The 24326-nt window shown below is 42.1% G+C and overlaps 1 protein-coding gene across 3 annotated transcripts in view; it reads left to right on the top strand.

The window, feature by feature from the left end:
* The first annotated feature begins 3651 nt into the window (after positions 1–3651).
* Positions 3652–24326, top strand: part of SLC13A3 (solute carrier family 13 member 3) — a 269140-nt gene continuing 248465 nt past the window's right edge. Inside the window, exon 1 of one of the 3 annotated variants that reach the window (XM_085619309.1) lies at positions 3652–3927. In XM_085619309.1, the coding sequence (XP_085475435.1) occupies positions 3817–3927 (111 nt within the window). In that variant the 5' untranslated portion in view covers positions 3652–3816. Of the gene's footprint in view, positions 3928–4419; positions 4542–24326 lie in introns of those variants that run through there. The other 2 variants (XM_085619310.1, XM_085619311.1) reach the window with 2 other exon arrangements.

The following is a 24326-nucleotide window of genomic DNA, read 5'->3' on the forward strand; positions in this document are numbered from 1 at the left end:
CCACATCGGACCCAATAACAACTTATCTTCAACAATAATCACACTCACACGTCATGCAACCCATCTCTGCCAGACATCATACAGTTCTCATACAACTTGCAAGCTAAATACACACCACTGCAACAGATAGCCTTATTAATACTCACTCCTATGCTGTTAAAACTCTCTCTCTAACCGCTGGAACTCCTCCGATCCCCTGAGTCGGGACATGGGCTCTTGGTACGGGCATTGGGGTTTAAGCTAATTTAATATAACTTTCTATCTCCCTCTACTTCAAGTACTAACCTTGCTCATTCTGCTGCTATCTGATAGAGTCCTGGGCCCTTCAAACAAAGTTGCTTTTTTGGGTGATAAATGTTGTAGTAGCTCGAGTGTTAAATATCAATCTCAAAATTCATTAACAGTGTAACATGTTGGCCGCACAATAAATCCAGGGCTATTGAAGAAGGTTCCGTTGATTTATTACAGACTCAAAACAAACTGATATGAGTGAGTCTCAAAAGCATATTACAGAAATATGAAATCACTAAAATGAGTCTGAATCTCCTAAAGAAATTCAGTCTAATCAACATGAAGCATGCCATAAATTCAGTTGCAGCGATGCAGAATATAAGAAACAATGTTTGCAAATGTAATTATAGATTTTGATCTTCCTGCTTAGCCATGAATAATCTCAAGAAAATCTTAATATCCTACACTACCCTATAATAAGTGGAAACCCGTCAGTCAAAGAATCAAAGAAAGGTGTCAGCATACTGGAGACTTCAGTAGAAGTACTCCAGTCAGGAAGTGTGTTTAGCATTGAGCCACAATCAGAGATATAGCAGTGAGGCATGTACATATAATGAGTCTAAAGGCATCTGAACTCTAACTAGCAAACAATATTAATTATTGCAAACTGTTCATAGAAACTCCAGTCTCCTTGTCTCCGGTACATTTGCATCTCCACAGTAACAACTGGCAATTCTTCTGCTCTCCCCCAACTCTCTTGGAACACCAGTCGACCTTGAGCACCTCCTTTCTGCCATGAAACGTATCTCCATCCTCCTTAACATTTTTCTGTTGCCAAAGAAGCCATGTATACACACAACAGAATAGGGGGTCTAATGGTCAACAGCACAAGAATAAAGAAAGGGAAAAACAGTGTGTGAAGTATCAAACCCATACATAGTCAGAGCAGAGCACGGAAAACCATCAAACCGACTCAACCAAAGAGACCAATATTGAGAGCAAAGTCACCTCTCACGATCAGTTTATATCATATGGTCTCCACCTAGAGCCGAGGTATGCCTCTTGATCATAGAGACTTCCTCGTTAGTGCAAGGCTCTATTGCTCACTTGGGTTGATAAAGAGAAGTCCAGAAGGCACGTGACAGACTGTGACCACCAGACAAAGGAAGTGCAGTGCAAAAGAAAAATGTGAATTTTAAAAGGAGATTGTGTGAAGAGTACGATATAATTCACTCATTCCGCACATCTCGATTAAAAAGGTGTGTGAACAGAAAATATACCAAGCAGTGCTAACTAGTCACTGTTGAATGAGGGTCGACATGTTTCAGCCTTCACGGGATTATAGCCCACGGCTTTCTTCAGGACCTATATAAATTAATGCTACTGCATTCAATTGATGGATTTCAAATAGTGCAAATGTAAAAAGTGAAAATTAACATAAGAAGAAGTAATAAATACAACCTCACGTTGTCCTAATCCTCTATATCACACGGTGCAAGCATCACCTGAGGAGAAAGGACAATTAACACACATAATAAACCAATTCAAACAAACTGTGCCGTCTACAAACAAGCAAATTTTCTTAAATATGCCTGGTTAATTGCTGTGAAAGAATCTACGCAATGCTTACCCAGCGTGATCAGGGATTTCACCTCACCTACCCTGGAACCTGGCTCAGGTTAAGGAGGCCCCGCTCTAAATCATGGGTGAAAGAACAAAACATATTTTTTATATCTTTTTTATATTTTGTTTATTTTCTGGTTTTTTTATTTATTTCTAATTTAGAACAACAAAGAGCCAAAATTCTTCCCAATTGCTCTTACGCGTTTTGTTAAACGCAGAAAACTCCTAACACTCTAATAGTATGCTCTCCCCTTCAGTGCAAATAACCCATCTCAGTAAATCAACTCTCAGAAGTAGTATCATTAGAACTACAAAGGTGCATAGTTTTAGCCATTGTGAGTATACCTGACTAGTAAGAGACCGGATCTCTAACTTGTCATAACCTATCTCTCTCAGTTTACAAATGTAGGAAAATGACTGCCAATCTACCTAGTTGTAGTAGTCAGGTGTCTCTATTCGAACGAGTGAGGCTCGCTTGTAAGCATGCCTCAGCCGAAATCTGCTAAAAACGAGTAAGAGAAAGCAGAAAAAACCGAGAATTTAGCGCTCGGTTAGCAGCACCTCTCACCTGCCAAAGAAGCCATCCCATACCTTGTTATCACTATATTGCACAATAACCTTTTCACTACTAACAAAGCCTAACTTCCACATGCAAAGGAAAGAAAAAAACATACAAGCAGACACTTTTCACATGGAAGGTTAAACATTGCAATCCCAAAAGCTTAAAGCCTCTGACCATGCTAACTCAATAAAATAGGCAAAGCATACCTGTCGCTTGAATATAAGGGGACATGAGGTCGCAATATTAATACGACAATGAAATATACCTTATGTGCATGTATTGTGGTTACAGGAAGATTATATATGTATTACAGTTACATAATAAAAACGCCCACATCTATAGGTGGAAACTACAGAGTGAATATAAAATCTCTAAGCATTAACAGTCACACATCACATGATTCATTTTTCTAAGTGTGATCAATGTGCTACATTAAATGCATTTTAGCACACCGCCTTACAATCCAAACCTATTGAAGTTTGATTTCAGCAATCCAGATACTTCTGCAAAGAAAAACGTTAGTATGCACACACAGATCAAAAGCACATAATGAATACACTTCTCTATGTATTCAGTGCACCATCTTTCAATTGCTAACATTGCATTACAAAAGTATATAAGGACAAAACCAAAATATATGTGTGGCCAAGCCAAACGTATAGAGGCAGCGCTCCATTCGGATGGCGAGTATGCTACTCTTTGACTGGATACTTAGCTTGAAGGGTGTTTACTCTGACCGTAAGTGGGAAGTGTTTTGGTGTCACTGTGGGGTGCTCTTCTCGTGTCTTGGGGCACAGCGCTCGGCAGTGAGTTGGAACTCACAGAAAACAAGTGGACTAGGTAAGGATTTTAAGGCAGCAAATAAAGTGGGAAATACAAAACTACAAGTTCCAGAATGCAAAGCGTTGTTGCACAACAAGCTTGGACTAGAAACTGCCGTCGCATATGACATGGGCACACTTGGTCCAGTTGAATAGAACGCAAGGGGTGTAGTTCTGAAATGGTCAACGTAGAAAGTAGATGTACCAGACATAGAGGAAAGCTAGAACCCCCTCTGTGCTTGTTAGTATATACAGAGCTCAGAGAAAGCTGCTATTGTATGGCCGCCTGAGATGGATCCTGTGACCCGCCACATGTCCGACCACCGAGCGTCCATGCTGGACAGTGACACAAAAACAGAGCCGGGGGCGGGGCCAGCATGTACACACGGGCTAGGCCACACCCCCATCCCCAACTCTCCCACATCTTCAAGTCACGCTGGGCAGAGGGAGTGACTTAACTGGAACCTGTGAATGGGAAACTGTGCCCGCCAAGTGCCTTTCTTGTCCCGTGTCTGACACCAACACACAGGAGACCCTGTCAGAGCCGCTGCTGATTGTCATCCTTGCTCCCTCCCTGCCATGGCCACGCTCTTGGCGCTCTTCAAGAAGGTCTGGTGCATTAAGAAATACCTGATTCTGATCGGGACCCCGCTGCTCCTCCTGCCAATTATCTTTGCACTTCCACCCAAGGTAATGTGCCTACGTTTATTGACATTATTATATTTTCAGTTGAAGTACAGCAAGCTGCCCTATATTAGAGGTGAGCAGGTTAATCTTTCCTGTGACTTTTCATTGCATTATGGGTCCTGTAGTCCTAGGTTTATAATAGGAAAAAAGAAAAAAAAGTTACCAGAATGCTTGTGTAACCAGGGCTGAGTAAACTACTCGCGCATGACTTGGAAATGGAACAACTTAGATATGATTGAGAAAGGGTGTTTGTGTGTGGTGGAGGAGGCGGGGGTGTATTGCTCAATTACATTAAATTAACCCATGCTGTCGTTGTTTAATATATATTAGTACGTCCTCCCTGGCATCTCTCAATGGTGCACGCTTTCTCTTGGGGGTATTGGTGCTGGTGTTTGTGGCAGGTAATCTGCCCCCGGGGGGCGGGCGGATTTGCACATCTGGCGGATATACAAAAAGCAGACATTCGAGACTTTTTAACCCGATTGTACTTCTTTTCCACCGGGCAGCAGCACGGCGCGTTTTGGGCAGTTAAAGAAACGACCCCCCCCCAAACATAAACGTTTCGACCGAAATTAAACTTCAGGCGCGAGTCAGTGCAGCCGGCGGATTTACTCCAGGTGGGTGTGCGCGTGCGGCAGCAGATCCTTCCGAATTCTGTCAGGCGTGTGGGAGAAGTATCGGTGACAGGGGGCCAGGTTGGACATGTTCCTAATCTTTCATTTACCAAAAGCTGCTACAGAATTTTTGAAAACTGCAAGTTATGAACTGTTTATGGTTTTTTTTGTGGCCACATTCGAGTTGGTTTGTTTAAGAAAAAATACATTCCGCTGGTGTATGTCTCGATGTGCGACGCTCCTGAAACAGTGTTAGTGTCTCTGTCAGGGGCACCGCTTCCTTTGGCGCAACTGGTGCATTGGCACACTCTTTTGAGCCGTATTGTGCCCTCCCAGAGGCTGACTTCAGCTCTTTTTCCAGTAAAGCGGCGGATCAGCTTTGTGAAGAGGGAAGTTGGATTGAAATGCTAATTGTGTATTTTTCTAGTGCCGCTGACTAATTATAGAGTGAAAATAACGGCACTGTGAGTCGGATAAACTTGTCCTTGTTTCTCGCAAGGTGAGATGACGTAACCTCTGTCCGAAATACCTTCATTCAGGACCAGAATTCGGTATAGACACTAGACCGACATGACTATCTTTCTTTCTTTAATCTTTATTTCGACTACAATGAGTCATAAAAGATAACACAAAAAACATAAATTCCACAATTATAACACAATTGGACATAAAATTTCATAGTTTTTACAATCAAAAAAAAAAAGGAAAAGAGTATATCCATCATACAGTTATGATTCGAAAAGCCACTAATCACGTTAACAGACATAGTTTGCATCATTCGTTCTAGCAGAGAAGTGTAAAACTAGATGGTATCATATTTACAATGCTTTCTCCTTATTTTCCACATTGCATCTAAAAATTTGCTAACTGCAAAAACGGTTAGAGGCGATAGATCCGTTTTTAATAATCGATATGCCTCCATGTGTTTTCTAAAACCCCATTTTTTACATAGGGGGATAATCCATTTTTTCCTGGATTCTATGTATAGAGGACAAAAGAAAATTACATGGAGGTCATTTTCAGGGTGAGTGGTGCAAGAGGGACAATTAAGATCAGTTGAGGGGCGCCATCTATTCGTAAGAGCGCGGATGGGAAGGGAATTATATCTCCATTGTAGATACATTTTTCTTAAGGTTGTGGGGTAAATATCATCCAAGACCATCTCCAACCTATAATAATCTTTCATTAAAATGAATGATCTTGTCATAGAGCCCAAATTATCAGAGGTCAGCCAGACCGAGCAATTTCTTTCATAAAACAATGTTACCAGGGCTTTACGTGATATGGCCTTAGATGCAGTTTCTGGAGAACTCCATAGGGAGGGGCAACCCAACCTATCACACTCTGTCTTGATATACCTTAACCAAGGAAGGTTTTGTATAGTTTGGTACTTCAGTAAATCTGAAAGTTCTTGTCTATAGGTATTGAGTTCCGCGGTTGCCCATAAACGTCGCCAAAAGGTTAGAGGCTTTAAGGCTAATTCCTCCTTAATGGATCTAATTCCTAGGTCCAGCCTAAGGGGAAGAAGTGGGGTGCTAGCCGGTAGAGATGATAATTGTCGTAGAAAGTTATTTTCCACGACCATAAATGATTGCAGGCAATTATTGCCCCATAGTTCCGCCCCATAGATTACTGCCGCTCTGGCCTGTACCTTATAAATTTCTAAAGGTGGGCCAATTGGTTTTATGTAGGAGTTTTTCCAGAGTTTGCCAATCGCCCCAGTTTTCTGTGTTAATTTTAATCGTGATTTGGTTTGGTGTTGAGTCCATGTGAAGTTTTCATTTATTGTAACTCCTAAGTACTCAAACACACGGACTCTCTCCAAACCAATTCCGTCAATGGTTGGGTTTGGCCGGGATTTTTTTGGGGGGTTCAGAATCATAAATTTTGTTTTTGAAGTATTGATTTCCAAGCCCCTGTCCTGGCAAAAGGAAACAAACCCATCCAATACCCGCTGGATACCCATAGGGGATTTGGCAAGTAGCAAGGTGTCATCAGCAAACATAATTGCCGAAATCCCCACTCCAGCCAGCTTTGGGGCATCTCTGTTTGGAACCTTGTTTAGGTAGGAGATAACTCCATTTACGTATAGGCAGAAAAGAGTGGGAGCCAGGACGCAGCCCTGGCGGACACCTCTGTTGACAGGGAAACTAGCTGATAATTTTCCCTCTCTCCCACATCTAACCTTAGCATAGTTTTCAGTGTGTAATCGGATTATGATGTCCAGAAGGGAAGGTGGAATTCCTAATTCACGAAGAACAGCCCATAGCTTGGTACGTGGGACCAAGTCAAAGGCTGATCGAAGATCTACAAAAACTGTGTATAGGGATCCACCTTCAACCATGACAGTTTTCCAGTAGAGCATGTTAAACCTAAAAATCTGATCAATAGTAGATACAGATTTCCTAAAGCCAGCCTGATAATGGCTTAGGATCTCCTCCTCATCAATCCAGTCCAGTATACGATTGATAATTAGTCTGGCAAACAGTTTTTGGGCTACGTCGATAAGGCTGATAGGCCGGTAATTGACTGGGAGGAGAGGCGATCCCTTCTTATAGATAGGGACCACCTCCGCGCCCAGCCAAGTAGAAGGAATCTTCATACCCCTTGCGATCCCATTATATATAATTAAAAGATAAGGAGCCCAGACTTCTGGTTCATGTTTATAAAGGTCGCCAGGGACCTTGTCAAGGCCTGGAGCCTTCCCTGCTGGGAGTGCGGCGATAGCAGTCAGGACTTCAGATATAGTAAAAGTAATTGGATTAAAAGTGGAATCATCAATCATTGGTGATTCAGATAAAAGAGGAGTTGGGCGAGGGGCTGGGTTGTTATACAAAAGTGTAAAATGATCCTCCCAGACTTGCGGGGCAATATTCGGGCTAATAGCAGAGACCATATCAGTGGAACCGGTGGTGACCATTTTCCAAAATCTAAAGGAGTCTCGTTCCGCCAAAGCAGATGTTAGATCGGCCCAGTTCTGACTGGCCCACTCAAGTTTGGCGTGGTGAATCAAATAACAATACGCACGCCTTTTGTATTTGATTAGATCTCGCTCAGCATTTTCCTTTAATGCTGTCATTAGATCAGCTTTTGCGAGTCTACAAGCTCGATTATACCATGCATGTTTCCTGGGTTGGTGTTTCTTTAGGGGAACTACAGGATTCAAGATATCTCCTAAACTTGCATAGAGTGCATCATTATGTACAGCAATCTCACTATTAATATCCAAAACTAATTGAGACTCAATACGGTCAGCAATTTGTTCCAAAGCTAAGCTAACCTTCCCATAAATTTTGGAGATGTCCTCCGGATTGCTGACCAGTTTCGACCATTTCACCCTCCGTCTATTATTGGAGAGGGCAAGATTCTCAGTTCTGTCTGGAGTCGTCAAGGGTTCAATAGGACCCAAACCGGACAGAGCATAATCCAAAATTAAAGGGTTGTGATCACTTTCCCTCCTTGGAAACACCAAAAAGTCCAAAACTCGATTCCATTCCTTGCACTTAACAAAGATGTAATCGAGATGGGCTTCTCTGCCCGATACATTAAAGGTCGACTTCGGGGGATTATCGGATTTGGAGCGTCCGTTACACGCTCTGATGGAATGGGCCAACGATAGAGAGGTAATTTGAAGTGCCAATGGGGTCCATGATCTTACTATGGGACCAGCTACTTGTGGGATGTCCCATGAATCATCCTCTTCTTGGTTTATGGGATCTAATAAACCCTCTAAGGGTTCAAAGTGGGAATTGAAGTCCCCACCCACCACAAGAGGAATACCCTCAGGTAGCTCTGCCAGTACCGTTGATAAAACCTCCACAGCTTTTGATTCTGTAGAAATACTAGTCGGTCTGGAGTAGATATTAACCAGGGCCATCTGTACCCTGCTGTGCCATTTCACTATTATGGCTTGAACATCATCAGAACCAGTACTAATGGGGGTATCGGTACAACCCAAATGAGATGCCACCCAAATGATGAGGCCACCAGACGGTCGGCCTCTACCTCCCCAAATTGCCGGGATAAAAAAGGAGGCAAATCCTACTCGATGATAATTAATCCTAGCCCATGTTTCCTGGAAACAACATATGTCATGTTGATCTATAAAAAGGCCCCATTCGGGGCAATCAAGTTTATTGTTAAGACCCGCTATATTCCAGGAAAGGATCTTTAGTGATGAACTAGGACGTGGGTGGTCGGCAGATATACCAGCGTTAACTGAAATACATCGGAGATCGTTGTTGGTAATATCAATTGGTGGAATCTCCTCAATCTGCACAAATACGGAATCACATTCATCTACAATAGAGGTAGATCCAGCCTGCAGTCAGTCCACCTCTTCGAGTGGACTAAACCTATTGTGGCATGGAACAGTATAAGCAGTAGGCTGATATGGCCAGGAATTATCACAATTACGAGGAGCAGAAGAGAGTGAGCCCACCCTAGTCCATCCCTCTGCATTCTCAGCATATGCATTGTTATTTAAGGGGGGGTAGAAATAGGAGAGTGGTAAAGGTTGAATACAGGTCTCTCGGTGTTTTCCCCTCCAATTGAGGATGTATGCTACTATATTAGGGTCTCTGAAGTTCACCAGGACACAATCGCCCTTATAACGTTTAGGTGAATTTCCCAACCAATTAATCCTCCTAACCATCAAAACAGCCGTGGTTACAAAATGCGGAAGTGGCCTGTGGGTATTTAACCAACTTGTGACTTTGTTTTTAAGAGAGTCATAGGTTTCTACATCAGAGTTGGTATACTTAGGAATTCCAGCCAACACAAGTACATAAGGGGCCGCCTCGGGGGGTAAATTAATCACATCCTTCCTACTCAGCTTACCCTGCGCACTGGTGTTGTTTCCAATTATGCCACTATAGGCATTCGATTCTTCAGCATTGTCCACAGGCCTAGATTGAGCAGATAAACAATTCTGGATGGGGTAGGGGGGAGCGACAGAAGTCTGTTGGGGATTCATAGATTGAGCCAAGGCCTGTTGGTCAGTAACCACCCCCCCTCCTGCTTTTTTGGGTGGAGCTCCTGAACTTTCCCCCCTAAGGGACAAGGACTCAGGTAATTGTTTTTGGGCATCATTATTCATTTTGGGGATAGAACTTCCTTTGTTTAACAAACAGTTAGTAATAGTTCCAGTAGCTTTTTTTATTTCTATAAGCGTATCATTGATGGAATCAAATCTAGCCAAAAGGGGGTGAATTAAAACTTTTAGCGCATTAACTAGTGAGCTAACAAGCAATTCACTGTCTCGCTCTGATCCAACAACTCTGTTGAGGGGTGGGGGGGGTTGAGGAGTTTGATTACAACTTATTGTGGGTGCTAGAGTCTGGTTTTCAATAATACCTGATAACTCAGTAGATGAGGCGTCAGTATCTAGCCTAGGCTTTTTACCACTCTTCAACTTCCTCACACTTTTCCTTTTGGGTATCGCCCCCTCCCGTGAACCATGAGCTACAGTTGGAGGTATTTCCTTCCCCTGGTCCGTAGGAACATCCGGTGCCACAGTTGAACTAGATCTTAAATCATGTAGTACCGAATCTATTGTTTGATCAATGCTGTTCATTAGGGCAGTGTGAGAGTTATCCAATCTCTCCGGGGTTCTTACAGCTGCTAGTAGGCCGAGAGAAGATCTCCTGGCACTTTCAATGCCTTCCGAGAGTCGTTGTTCCAACAATACCAATTCATTATTAACCACCGAGTTTGCCCTAATAAGAAAATTGTCCAGTGTACCTGAGATCATTGAGGTTGATGTCTGTGTTCTCGACCGTGTGGCCATAATTTCTCCTCACAGGCAAAACAATCAAGAGAGGGGGCCCGGTCCGGTCTTGACCGTGCTTGAACGGGCTTAAACGGGCCCGCCCTTTGCCCGGGCTTCGCCCCGGACTGCGCCCCGCACGCGTCCCGCTCACGCGTGAACTGAGAACAATTAAGTAGCGGAAGGAGGTGTGTCCGGGAAGAGGACCAGGTGCGTTCGATGATTTTTGCCCAAGGCACCCTGGTCCTCGCAGTCCCTACACAATGGCAGCCTTCCGCGGTGAGCGCACCTGTCCGTTTCGCCCCACTATCCGGCCAGCTCCTCACTATCCGGCCAGCTCCTCGGTAGTAAGAAGATGTAAAAAGTTAAAACGAGCAAAGTCCCAGCCTGCGACTATCACAATACAGATAAACAATCATAAAAAATGACATTCAATTAAACATATCCATAAAAGCATTTCTAAATATGATTTAATTTAGGCAGAAAAGGTAACCTACGCTGACAGAGGTTGCCCGCCGAAATGAGACAAAATATGGGACGATGGAATTCGTCCAGAGGACTTTAAAAGAAGAGAAGGTTTGTATGGAGGAAGCACTGCTCGAGTAGAATGTACATATAAAGGGAAGAACGTTATTCCGTAGGTGCGTAGTAGCATCAGAAGATAGTGTGTGTGTGTGTGTGTGTGAGTAAGAACAATATGGTATGTTTACTTTTAAGTGTCGAATCTATTATAATACTGATATAAGAATAATGTACTGAGCGGATTTACATGTTTTTAAAAAAAAGATGATTTAATCTAACTTTAACTCTTTAAACATTAAGTCCTATTGCCACTTTGTCTTTTTCCAGAGCAAATAGATAATTTATTTGTTAATTTATGTAACTATTTATAGAGCGCACTGATGCCCAAATGCAGTGTGTCCTGGCTCTAGGCTGTAGGGCATATTGCAGAGGGACAGTATAGGATGCTATTAGAAAAGCGAAGGCTTCAGCTTTCTTTAAAATGAGAGAAATTGATCTCGTGGCTGGTGGAAATAGGCCGTGAGTTTCATTTTTTTGGTGCAAGAAAATAAACGGCACGGCCAATAGCCTAGCTGCTAAATCTGCGAGGAACCACTAATTGTATGCTTGCCAAAGCCTTCAGTTATCAGCTTCACCTAACGGTGGTTTCAAGAATTTCTATTAGGGGTGAACGTAACAGGATACGACAATACAATTGTGAAACGTTACCTCTGGGTTTCTGGATGCACAAATATATTGATAAAGATGATCAGCTGCACATTTCCACCATGTTAGTAACAAACCCACCCAGAATCACTCAAGTTGTTCGTTCCTTAAGTGCATGGCATACACCCGGAAGAAACTCATGGACAGCTCCTACAGGCCTAATGTGTTAGGACGGAAATGTCCCCCTGTGGTGACGTGCATGAACATCTGCTCTGAGTGCCCCAGCTGCAACGATGTCTGGATCACTGGTGCTGATTTTTGTTTTGGGTGAACAAAGATCATACGGCTGTGCCATGACATGGGCCTGTCTCATGGATAGCATCTTGTTGGATGGGAGTGGCACCCAAAGCACTACCCTCATGGGGGAGAAGAGCTACTACATGTGTCAGAAATTAAGTAGCACGAGCGCGGTGGTGGCAGCATACCATGTAGTGATCAGTAGAAGTGAACCAACCTTTTTATCACAGTTACTGGAGAGAGGCCTACAGGCTCACGTATGTACGGTTCATCTGCTGTGTGCCTAACTCACTTGTGGCCTACATTAAGTTAGACTGTAGTGCTGTGCAGCATGCATGTGGTTCGTGCATGTGTGTCTGTGAATAGTGCAATAAATAAAGGCCTCTGGGTTCCATTTTGGGAGATCGAGGGATGCCCGCAGAAGCATGAGAAGGTAGAAGAACCCCCCCCCAGACATATTTGTGGATTGCGGCACTACTGAGAACTAAGTGAGACACACACTGGAGGAAGGAGAGCCAGGCTCTTCTGTGCACTTCAAAGGTGGTCTTGGTTCAGGGAGAGATCACTGGAAAGGGGCCTGGGCACATCTACGACAGGAAATGTGGCTGATAAGAGAATCATAAAGAGTAGGGCCGGGGTACTGTGTTAGCCTTTTGATGCACACATCACTGTGGCTGATATTCAGGTGTGAACCTCTTGGTACTCCCATTGTGTTAGACTTTGGCTCTTTGGCATGGCTTCCCATGACTTTTTGCCTCTACCTCCTGTATTTTTTATGCTGTGCTGGATTTGTTTTTTGCTGGCTTAAATGCTTTGGGCACTTTGCCACTGCCGATCAGTGTCAAAGTGTAAGTGCTCCCTGTGTAAATTATTACAATTGGTTCTCCCTGTTTGGCATATTTGATTTACTGGTAAGTCCCTAGTAAAGTGCACTGAGGTGTGCCAAGGCTTGTAAATCAAATGCTACCAGTGGGCCTGCAGCACTGATTGTGCCACCCACATGAGTAGCCCTGAAAAGGTATCACAGTACTGCCACTGCAGTGTCTGCGCACAGTTTTAAACTGCCATATCGACTTGGCAAGTACCTTGTATGCTAAAGGGGGCACCGTAAAAATTACTGACCTGCCAAAAGGACTGTAGCCTGTGTGTGGAGTTGGCAATTGTGTATTATCTATACCTAGTACATATGTGGCTACTTTTATTGAACCAAATGTATAAATGTAACCATAGCCACCAATTGTTTTACATAATTACATAGTTTCATGAATTATGGATTCAGTTTAATGCGAAGACTAGGATTAGTGGTAAGTAGTCTCAAAGCAAGAAAATGCATTTGGAAAGTAAACCTAATGGAGCATCATTCTTTATCATTGTCATTTTTTTAATCAATATTATCTCAATGAAAGGAGAACAAAATTTGAACATTTGGATTGCAGTAAGTGCTGATGGTTACTTTCTTGTCTTAGAGATTTCTAAACCCATTTTATAGGCATAAATAAATATTGTTGAATTTTATGTAATTCTAGGATGGAGTTGTGGCTATTGAATAGATTGAGGATATCTTTGGACTTAATATTGTGAACAAAATATCAAGTAACAAAATATTGAAATCTCACCGGGACATTGTGAAGGGTAGCCAGGAGGGGCAAGGGCTCCTGCCCCCAGATTATTTTACGGCCACCTGCCGCATCATCCCTGCGCCCAGAGGCGCATACATTTTTGCTGGGAGACCTGCTGCCTGGGACGTGCGCTGGATGCGCCCAGGCAAAGCCAGGGCCAATGGCAGGCCCGTCTTGCACCCATCAGAGCCCATAAGAGGCTGGGCTGGGCCACTCTGTACGTCTTCCATAGTGACTTTCTCCAGAGCTGGTGAGTGTTTACAGCCATTTAGTGGTCCTTTTTATGGATTTGTCATGTGGACTTTGATTGCCTTCTATCAGGCCTTCGATTATTGAAAATTTGGGAGCAGTGAGCTATCTATAGTGTAGGGAAGAGGAAAGCAGAATCCACTAATGGGACAGATAAAAGATTTAGAGCCAGCAAATCTATACTAGCCTTTCTTAACGAGGCAGTAGGTGTGCTCTTGGACAAACTTTCATGTGCCGAGGTTGAACTGGCTTCGAACCACCAAGCCATTATTCGATTGAGAGATGCGCAAAAAGAGGGGGAAACAACCCTTAGCCCTGCCACCTCTGACTCCTCACCTCATCCGCCCCCCCCTTTGCCTACATCCGTCCACAAATTCTACAACTATAGTGGCTCACTCTAAGACTCAGAAACCCCATGCTTACTAGAAATCTGACGACATCCAGAGGTTAGGAGCCAGGCGCAAAATAAAAAATCCAGGGCAGCCACTCTCCCAAAAACCTAGCAGGAAGCCTGAAAATGGCTCAAAAAAGACTCCTTCAAAGCCCCTAACTGATAAAAACATTGACAACCTCACCGTTCCTGCAGCTGACCAGGCTGAGGTTAATTTCTTAGACCTGATTCATAATTTGGAACTTAAGATTCATTCAGTCCTTGGTGCTTTTGGAACTCTACTCACTGCTCTGGAGTCATCAGTTGGAAGACTACAAGGCTCAGTGGACACTATACAACCTTATCTTGAAAATGTTCCCTATTTCTAGTATCCACACGGCCGCTGACACCGTGAAAGGCCCTACTAAGGGCTCTTTAAATTGCCTGGAGCTTCCTTTACTCCAGGTAGCTAATAACGGTCTAGCACCTGTGCACGACGCTGTATGTCCTACATGATCAATGGCACCATCTATACGCTTCAGTGAACCAGTTCACCAGTGGTCTTTTTATTCTGCCCAGCTGCTGAATCACAGCATCATTAATGGCCCCTACGGCAGTAGCTCAACTCTTGCCACATAAAGCCACGTCAGCAGTTCACCCTTGTACTGATGTAATCCAGCTGCCCCCAGCTGTGACCCCGTATGTTCTTATTATGGTGGACGTCTCCATTTAAGAAAGGAGACTCAGGAAAACTATGATCAGATGGAGAGGCATCAGATTTAGTTGTCTTTCAGGTAATTTAAAATAGTTTTCTCAATTGCCTCCTTTGAGGCAGCATCTCTAATTGATTCATCGTTGAATCTCCATATCTTACTCGGTGATGTTGTATTAGAACCAGTTAGAGATAGTTATAGCTGAGTGATCTGAGATCAGTCTTTTCAGTATGTCTGTTTGGTCAATTAGATGGGCATGGGGTTTGGATATCATTAGGAAGTCTATGCTGGAGTAGGATTTATGCGGGTTAGAGAAGAAGGTATAATCCCTGTTTCCTCGGTGTTGAAGTCTCCAGGAGTCGCATAGGCCGAACCTAGCGCATAGTTTGTGTAAGGATCTGTGTGCCAGGAAAGGTTGGGGAGAAGACCTAAACTGCCTATCAGCGGTTACATCCAGAGGAAGATTGAAGTTGCCACCCAGAATAACAAGGTCATCACTCTGTATTTTGCTCAGGAGAAGGGTTAGGGGATCCCAGAACTCAGGGTCGTCCTAATTCGGGCAGTATATATCAAGTACATGGAAATGTCCTGAGTTTTTTTTTAACTTTGATAGAGACCATCTTTCATTATTGTCAGTCAAGTATGATTCAGTGGACAGTCCCGAGTTCTTATTGATTAAAGTGGCCACCCTGCCCTTCTTGCTATCATTGGACGAGCCAATGATGTCAGTGATCCAGCTCTTTCCAAAGCACTTGAGCCCTCCCTGGGTAATTTTTGTTTCCTGTAGTAGGATTACATCCGGTTTTAACTTAAAGAGGTAGCTTCCATTTTTTTTCTGTTTGATTTGGTGGTTAAGACCCTTGACATTTAAGCATACAATTTTCAGGTTTCTATCCAGTGGGGAGTTATTCATTATGAGAGGATGAGGTCATGGCTATGTCAGTACAGAAATGTTCTGCGACTTAAGCAAAGTATGAGCAGAGGACAAGTGGTGTATGATATGAGTGCAGTGTTATATCATGTTTCGGGGAACCCATGAGAGTGGCAAAGTCAAGGAAGAGAATATGGTACATTCCAGGAGCTGCAAGAGAAGATAAATGTCATGGTGCAGCAACAGCAAATTGCTGGTATACTTCTGCGATAGTGAAGAACCTACAGTGGGAGTGGAAAAAAAGAAGATGAAATAGAAAATAGTGGCAAAAAACAAGCGAGGGAGGTAACCCAATTTCCCAAACATCAAGCCCACCCCTCTCACCAACCTCAAACTTTGTAAGAGAGGGAGATGGCAGCGGGTGAAGACCGCTGTCTCTGGCTATGAAAAACAGCAAACAAATAGTCAAAAGGTGGCATCCTGTGATCAGTTGAGAAAATGGGCAATAGAAGATGGGCAACAGGCCCTAAATCGCACACAGTATCTCCCACGGTGTAACTGATACTCGGTGATCGGCTAGGTTGACCAAGTACCATATGTACTGGGAATATTATACGTATGTTTGTACTGGGTGCACTGTAGTACTATAAGGTGTGTATGAAGTACTACAAAGCAATACAGACTGTTACGTGACCTAGGGTTAGTATAAAAACTGTAGCTCAGGAGAGTTAGAGTAGATTAGGGGACAATCCTATATTTAGCCGCCAGTTAAGAAAGGATATTTAGCGCAGCCTTGCGACTTGAGATGAGTCATGATATGGTGAATAAAGCAGAAGAAGGAGCAGGTCCAGTGTCCATCGTGGAAGAACCTCTGTCATCTGAGAACGTACGGAGGTCTTTTGGGTTGGAAAGATGTGTTTTTTTGCATTGACCATGATTTTGAATTTTTCTGGGCCAATGAACGAGAACTCAAAGTTCGAAGACTTAAGTCTTGGCCTGAGGGATAAAAAGCCCTTCTTTGTTTCCAGTGTAGGTCTGGCGTAGTCTTGAGAGATGCAGATTTTATGGCCTTGCTATAGGGTGTGGTTGTTTCTGCACATGTAGCTGAGGATTTTGTCTGTGTACTGGAATCTCAATTGACAACATACTAGCTGCCTGGTGGTGTTTCTTTCAACAGGCCTGAAAGAAGGGACCCGGTGTGCCCTTCTTAGTTCAAAGTCTTGTTTGAAGGATGGGCCGGTCACTTATGTTATAAAGCCAATCAAATTGTAATTCATCTGATGTTTATATTTATGAAATGCATCATACAGTGCTCGACTTTTATGATTTTATTTTCTAAAATCGGTTAAAGATTATATTGATTAATTAAGCTATGTATAGATTTTTCTATTCCTAGCTCCACATCTATGTCCCTTGAAGATATTTACATATATATCTTCAAGGTACATAAATGTGGAGTTGAGAATAGAAAATCTGTATTTCCCTTTGTGCAGCTAACCTTTTGATAACTTGTCCATGATAGTAGTATGCCAGAACTTTCTTGTACTTGATATTTGAGTCCAATAATTTGGGCATTTGCTTGTGCCTAAGAGGTTTTCCTGAAGGTGTATCTTAACCTCAAAGTCACATAATGCATTTGATATTTTAAAAATCAGCACACCTTTCAGTAATAAGAGTAAAGAGATACAGTCAGTGTTTACATTCTAACTGGTGGATGCATACACTGTATTAAGTAAGAAGTTTAGATTTTGCATTTTATTTTTACCTGCTGGGTCCAATATGAAAGCAATATTTGTGAACTTTCCTCATTGAAGTAAATGGTCATCGATCTGTTAGTCGTGGTTTGGTGTTTTTAAAGATAAGAACTGATCGTGCACACTCCATAGACTTAATGGCTGTAACCACCACTACTAAATTGAACGGTAGCGCTTAGTGCAGCCACCATACTAACATTTATGGGTCTGATTATAAGAGGTCTGTTAAATTGCAATCTATATGCAAATATCTGTTTGTGCAGGGATCACAATTACCAGTGGTGCCATGTTTATAGCACCAGGGTATTCCCCAAAACTTGGAATATTTGATAATCCTCAAGATTTTTATTGCATTAAATATGTTTTGCAGCGGACAATGTCTACTCGTAAACAGGCTGTTAGGAACCTGCTAGTTAGCTGTAGTTTTCTCATTATTTTCTAGTTCTATTTGTACTGAAGTGCTTGTGTTGAAGTGCTAAAGTGTATTTCTTGCAATAAATTATAGGACTAAGTAGCCATTCAGTTTTTAAGGTTTATTGTGTTTTATTGTTCTCTAGGTGTATAACCCACATTACCTCATTGCGTAAGCTTTGACTACTCTCCCTTGCTATCACTGAAAGTCAAGTGCTAAAGGGAAGTAATAGGTCATTCTGTTTGAAGCCCAATAGTATTGTTGGCCCGGGATACCAGTGGTAAATGACCCCTAATTGTCCCAATAAGAGCCCTGTAACCCTGGATTGCCCTTAGATCTACAAGAACTGGGTATCACAAACTGTGAACAGAACAATTCTTTAAACATTGATATAAGATACAAGACTAAAAGTAAAATAATCAGGTTCCTACAAAATGAGAATACAACTATCACAAGCAGGTACTGTCCCTCAAGTCAATTGTTTCTTCTTGAAAACAGAAAATATGCATGATTTGTTGTTTGCACAGCAATGGCATAGACAATGTCAGTGACAATGAATTAGTATTGAATAAACATTCCAATTATATGCCAGATGAAAATAAAATGCTGGTGGATCAAGTTGCCTTACTTCCTTGGATTTTATTTTTAACAGTATAGTGAGGAGTGTCTGTGTGCTATCCCCCCTTTGAAAAGGAATACTAATATTATCCTAGGAAAGGAGGGTTTGAGCATACTAAAATCTATGAGGATGAGAAGGAAAAGATTTAAGGATAATAAAAGTGGAAAAGTGAATATAAATGCTCCTAGAACATTGATGGGAGGGGTTCTAGTATATTTAAAATAGACGAGATTAGAAAGAAAAGAAAGAGGGGTAACATAGACCGCTTGGTTTCATCTTTGTTAACTAAATTAATTGCAAATCACATGGTATGTCCAGAAAACATTCACATTGTACCAGAATTACTAGCAAATACAATATAACACATTAAAGGTAAAAATAGTATATTACAACATTTACTGAACGACTTAAGTTAAAGCAGAATGGCCCATGTTGGAAATGACCATCATTTGTGAGATGTGCAGCCAGATTTTTGCCTTGACTGTCTTGCTGGCTGTAGAACTCTATTCGCTTTACCCCAGCTAACTAGTGATAAAGGGCCTGTGCTCCCCCTTTCAATTTGGCCTATCCCTGATATTTAACTTACTTAAAATTCCCTAGTATACGTTTCACAGTGTACCCAGGGCCTGTAATTTAAATGTTAGCAGTGGGCTGCCTACCCATTGTAGTGCCCAAATGTAGTGACAGTTGAATACATGATTGTAGGCCTAACACTTGTAGTCTGGCTGTGCAGTTTTCAAACTGCAAATCTGACTTGTTAACATAACCCCTTTTGCAAGACAAATTTGTCCTCCTAAATACTAGTAAGTTACCTCTAAGTAGGCCTGATTTACCATAAGGCAGGTGCACAGTATTTGAAAATAGGACATGTAAAATATTAATGTTACACAAGCCACAAAAGCTATTTTCACTACAGTTATGCTGGCATCGCTACATTAGGATGCAATATTACATTTAATAATGTGATAACCATTTGGGCTGTGCTTAAGGAACTTGATTGACTTCAAAGAAGCCTGCTATGTCATAAGCAAATTTTAGCTGACACTTGGGTATTTGTTCTCCGAAAAAGGCATTTCCCAATCCCAGTGAGCAAGGAGCTGGTATAGCGTGACCACAGAGGAGGAGTAGCTCATTTCCTTAACCACACCCCTACGGTGGGCACACAAGCTCTGCACAGGGGAAGTAGGGTTCTGCAATCTTTTTATGTAAAAGATGTCTTGTGCAGTAGAGCACACAAGAAATGCTGCAAAAGTGGGTAGGATTACCTATCATTAGGACTGAGCCAGAATTGACCCAATCCACAGGCAGATGCATGGCATAAATGTGGCACCCACAGTACCCACCTCCAGAACACTTTCTGGACCTATGGAAGAACAGAAGAGGACTGGACCTGCTCTCTGTGACCTGAGATGTTCTCCCTTTTATACCAAGGAGAAAAACGTGGCCTCGATGAGTCATAAGACTGACCTCTTGTTCAAGATGAGGCGCCACTACAAGAGGTCTTTATCTGCAACTGAGCAGTTGCAATTGAACCATCCATGGATCCTGCTGCTGTTCACTGCTGGACTGAATCTTGACCGTCAAGTGCTGTTCCCAAGGTCCTGGACCCGTGGCCTGTGTCAAAGTTTACTCCTCATGTCATTTCCTAAAAGCTAGAACTTAGAAATGGTTTGGCTCCAAAGGACAAGGACCAACCTATGAAGCAACAACTCTCCACATACTTGCATAACTTTAACCCATTACTGCTTCTCCTACATGTTATCTTTACTTAGGACATAAATCCACCCTTCAAAATGTTTATCCCTAAAAAATTAAAACATTTTACCCAAAAATGTAATCAGAATCCCCACAGTTTCCTCCCCATGAATAAAGTAACTATCTCTTCCAGCACTGTCTACTTAACAACTGCGGGCGTAGAGACAAACCTCCTATTGAGCAACAATCATTGCCCATGACCTTATATTTCTAACTGAAACATGATGCAATGAACATCTCAATATATCTTGGGACTAAATGTTACCCCTGTGAACTGAATTATTCACCATGACAAAAAAAGCAATTTGCTATGGTTCTCAGAAAACCCACTGTAAGCTCTTTACATGGAAATCTTCCCAACAATTGAACTCTTGGTTGTGTAACTTGGAGCAATAAATCCAGCTACCATCAGAATCAACTTTTGATATCACATATTAGGGCATAATCACAACTTAGATGAGCAATGTGTGTGACATATCACTACTCACCTAATTCAATTAAACCATAATATGCTTGGGAAGCTCTCACTTTGCATTTGGGTAATTTCAAGGATCCTTAATTCTATCTTCTACTTCTTCTCATTACTAATCTGATTCAATATTGCTGTGTCCCATTGATGTAAAAGGCACTATCCTTGTGCCCACTATCAAAACAAGCATTTGCAATGCAACAGGTCTCGCATTTACGCGAGTTTGAGCTATTGGCATTGTAAATGACAATGCCTTTTATTTATGTTTTGGTTTTTTAAACATAAGTAAAACGCATTTTCATATACAATGCTAATAGCTTAAACTTATGTAAATGCGTGACCTATTGTATTGCAAATGCTTTGTTTTTTAAAGTGACAAATTTGCCCCAAGTGGATAAGCTCTACATTTGCAGCATTTGTATTTAATTTTCATTGATTCATAAAGGTTCCCAGCAATACTCCATGAAATATACGAGATTTAATGAATGGAGTCAATCTGCCATTGTGTGAGAATAACTGCATTCCTAAGTATAAAGCTTTAGCTCCCAATTATTCTGCTAGTGCAAAGTACTAATTTTGCGCACCTTAGTGCTGCATAGATGCAGAAAATGCTTTGTGAATCAGTCATAATGTGCAACATGACTACATAAGGTAAATAATAGCCTCAAACTGATGCTCTTTCACAAAAGAGAAGTGTGGTTCCCTTCTTCTTACTGTTACCAAAAGTACATTTGGCAAGCATTTTAAATGTTATGTTTACCTTTTTTGTATTATATGTGTCTGCTGGGCAAATATGTGTAGAACTTGAAGGTTAGTTTCCATTCCAGATGATGCAAACATTCACAGTCCTTGGCCGTAACCATCACACGTTTGTAAATAACGTATTCTAATGTATTTGCACTGCGGACAGCAGGAGGGACTGGGGAGTAGGAGAGCCTCATCAAAGAAAATAGTGCTCACAGTCTAAATAACATGTACTGTGTAACACTCGAAATAAAGGAGCCAGTAGCCCTGGGAGGATACAAATGACGACATGGCCATAATAAGGAGGGACTAACAAGCCTATAAACTAATCTGAAGGCAGCATTTATGAAGGACAAAGACCCAAGCCAATGAAAAGTATGGGAAGGTGAGTGGGCGGAGCTTACCTCACCTACTGAACTACCACAGATCTTCCCTAGAGCAGCGCTTGCGCGCTGACTCTGGGCTCGACCTAAAAAGGGCTCCCTAATCTTTGCTGACCCAATTGATTGCTCCAAACATTCCCAAGTTGCACCCAGAATACTTCTAGAAATCGTCAACCACAGGTACGTCAATAAGAAGGACTACGTGTCGCCATGCTCCTAAGAATGTAAATCTCACCAACCTTGCCAGATCAATCAGTTCTTTCCTCCCTCTGTAAGATGTTCATCAGGAGAAGAGCAGAATCCCCACTACCTACAAATAGCACAATGAGAAATAATTTAGCACACTGCTACTCTGGGGCTCTCAATAAGATATTGAAAAATTCTCAAACAGGAGAATTCATTATTTCCCAAATTCCCTTATGTAGAACATCTTATAAATATTTGTTTTTCAAGGATAGTGTTTACAGTAAACATAACCTCAAATGGAAATGCCCTGACCTTAAAATCCAAATAGATTTAGCCAGAAAACAACAAAAACAATTTGATAGAGGAAATCCCCCATTCACTTCATTGTTTAAAATTCAGACAGCACTTGTGCAGAGCTTACCATATTGTTTGACACAAATGACAGAAATACTGAAGCTTCAATTGAGTTAACTCAGCCTACACTTTCCTCCCCTCTACAGAAAATTCCCTAAGAAACAGTCCACCAGATGGAACTGTTAAACACTGCCTCCGATCTGAGACCTTCAAAACACTTCTTTACTGCTACTTTAGCTAAAGATCTTTTTAACCACCTAGAGCCTTATTTAGAACTTAGCAAAGTGGGACAGTTGCAAAAAATTGGCTGATATCCAGTATGGTATATTCGCGTGCCATTGACTTCAGAGCACTCTTAATGTGGTAGACAGATCATTCACCCAAATCTAAGTAAGTCCCCATGGCCATATTGAACCAATTTAGTGCACGTCTCATCGTCCAAGTAGTATTCATGAACTGTATGAAAATTGATTTCATCACTCCGCTTCCTAGAAGAATCATTTACAGATCAAGTGGCCTCAATAGCAATTGTCCAGTCTCAGACCTTGGCTACGTCAGGTAAGTACTTTTGAGCTCTGTTAGTAAGGTACCAGAACCATTCATCAATGTCGAACACCTCCTAGATAATTCTCTGTGGGACTTCAGCGAAGGTTGCAGCACTTAATCTCCTGTTGTTGAAGTTGTAGATGACGGTCTGCATATCCTGGATAATCGCGATTCATGCTGGTTGGTCCTCCTGGATCTATTCATAGGATTTGAAAGCATCACCCACAACATGTTGGTCCAAACATTGAGATATTTTATTAGGATCGAGTACAAGGTCCTGCAGTGGTTCAACTCTTACAATACAAAGTGATTGCCACAGATTTAAATAAGTGGTCATTCTTTAACCTTGTTCCCCTACTTCAAAATGTCCTCTAGGATTTCATTCTAGAATTATACCATGAAACTCGTGCTGATCATTATAATGACTCCGACGAGACAATATCTTCCACTTAGCAAAGACTAGTCAATGCCCAAATCTGGATGTCTCTACTGCACTTAAAATTCAATCCATTCAAAATTATGTTTCTTCTCATCTCCCTTAATCACTCTTGCAGTACTGTCCAAACTTGCTTGATGCTCACACCATCCACAAATGTGAAGCTTCAGAGATAGCTGTAAATATTCAGGAACATATTAACAATAAAGCCAAAAACACGAAGGCCCTCATTAATGCAGATTTAGGTGCATGGATCAAAATAATGCTCCTTCTGGCAACTATTTGCACAATAAATCCAGCCATAAATTAATCCCACTGAATGGGGATAATCTTGTGGCCCAGTTCCTAACCACGTGAAATTATGCACGAAATTCCATGTTTATTACCAGTGCCATTTACCACATGCTGCTTGCAGGTGGTAAATGGGAGCAGGGGGGTGGTGGGAGAGGTGGGCGAGGGGGGTTGCCTTGGGCAGGGAAGAATGAGGTCTGGAGAGGAGTGAAGTATTATGTTCTTCCCTGTACTGAGGAGTGGGACTGGCAGGGGCCGGGGACTGGGCCCAGGCTACACTTACAGCTGTATCCTAAATTGACTTTACTGCTGGGGTTGGTATTTCCACACCTGGGTGTGGGAAACTTGGAACGGATGCAACTGGGCAGTTGCCTTACTGTACATTAACACATATCTGACTACAAAATGGAGGAAAACACGGTTGCTTAACAAGTGCTGGAGAGATTCAAACTTCATAACTTAATATTACTCCGCTGTTAAGGTAATCTCATCTACCAGGGGACATGGGTGGAGTTCGAATGCCAATTAAACCGTGGCCTCTTGCATAGAGTAATCACTTCCACTCGACCATGGAGCACTTAATTACCCTCTACACTTGACTCCCTGCCATATTTGCAATGTGGGTTGCCCCTAGATGATATTCCTTACATTCTGCATGCTCCACCCCTGGGCTCCTGTTATATCCTGCAGATGGAGCAATGCTGTTTAGTTCTTCATCTTTCTAGGACTAATTCGTGGCCCATTTAGGATTGTCTCATCCAATGAGCCGCACCGAACAGCATGTCC

The sequence above is a fragment of the Triturus cristatus genome, chromosome 7 (genome assembly GCF_964204655.1).
Source record: "Triturus cristatus chromosome 7, aTriCri1.1, whole genome shotgun sequence".
Classification (NCBI taxonomy): Eukaryota; Metazoa; Chordata; class Amphibia; order Caudata; family Salamandridae; genus Triturus; species Triturus cristatus.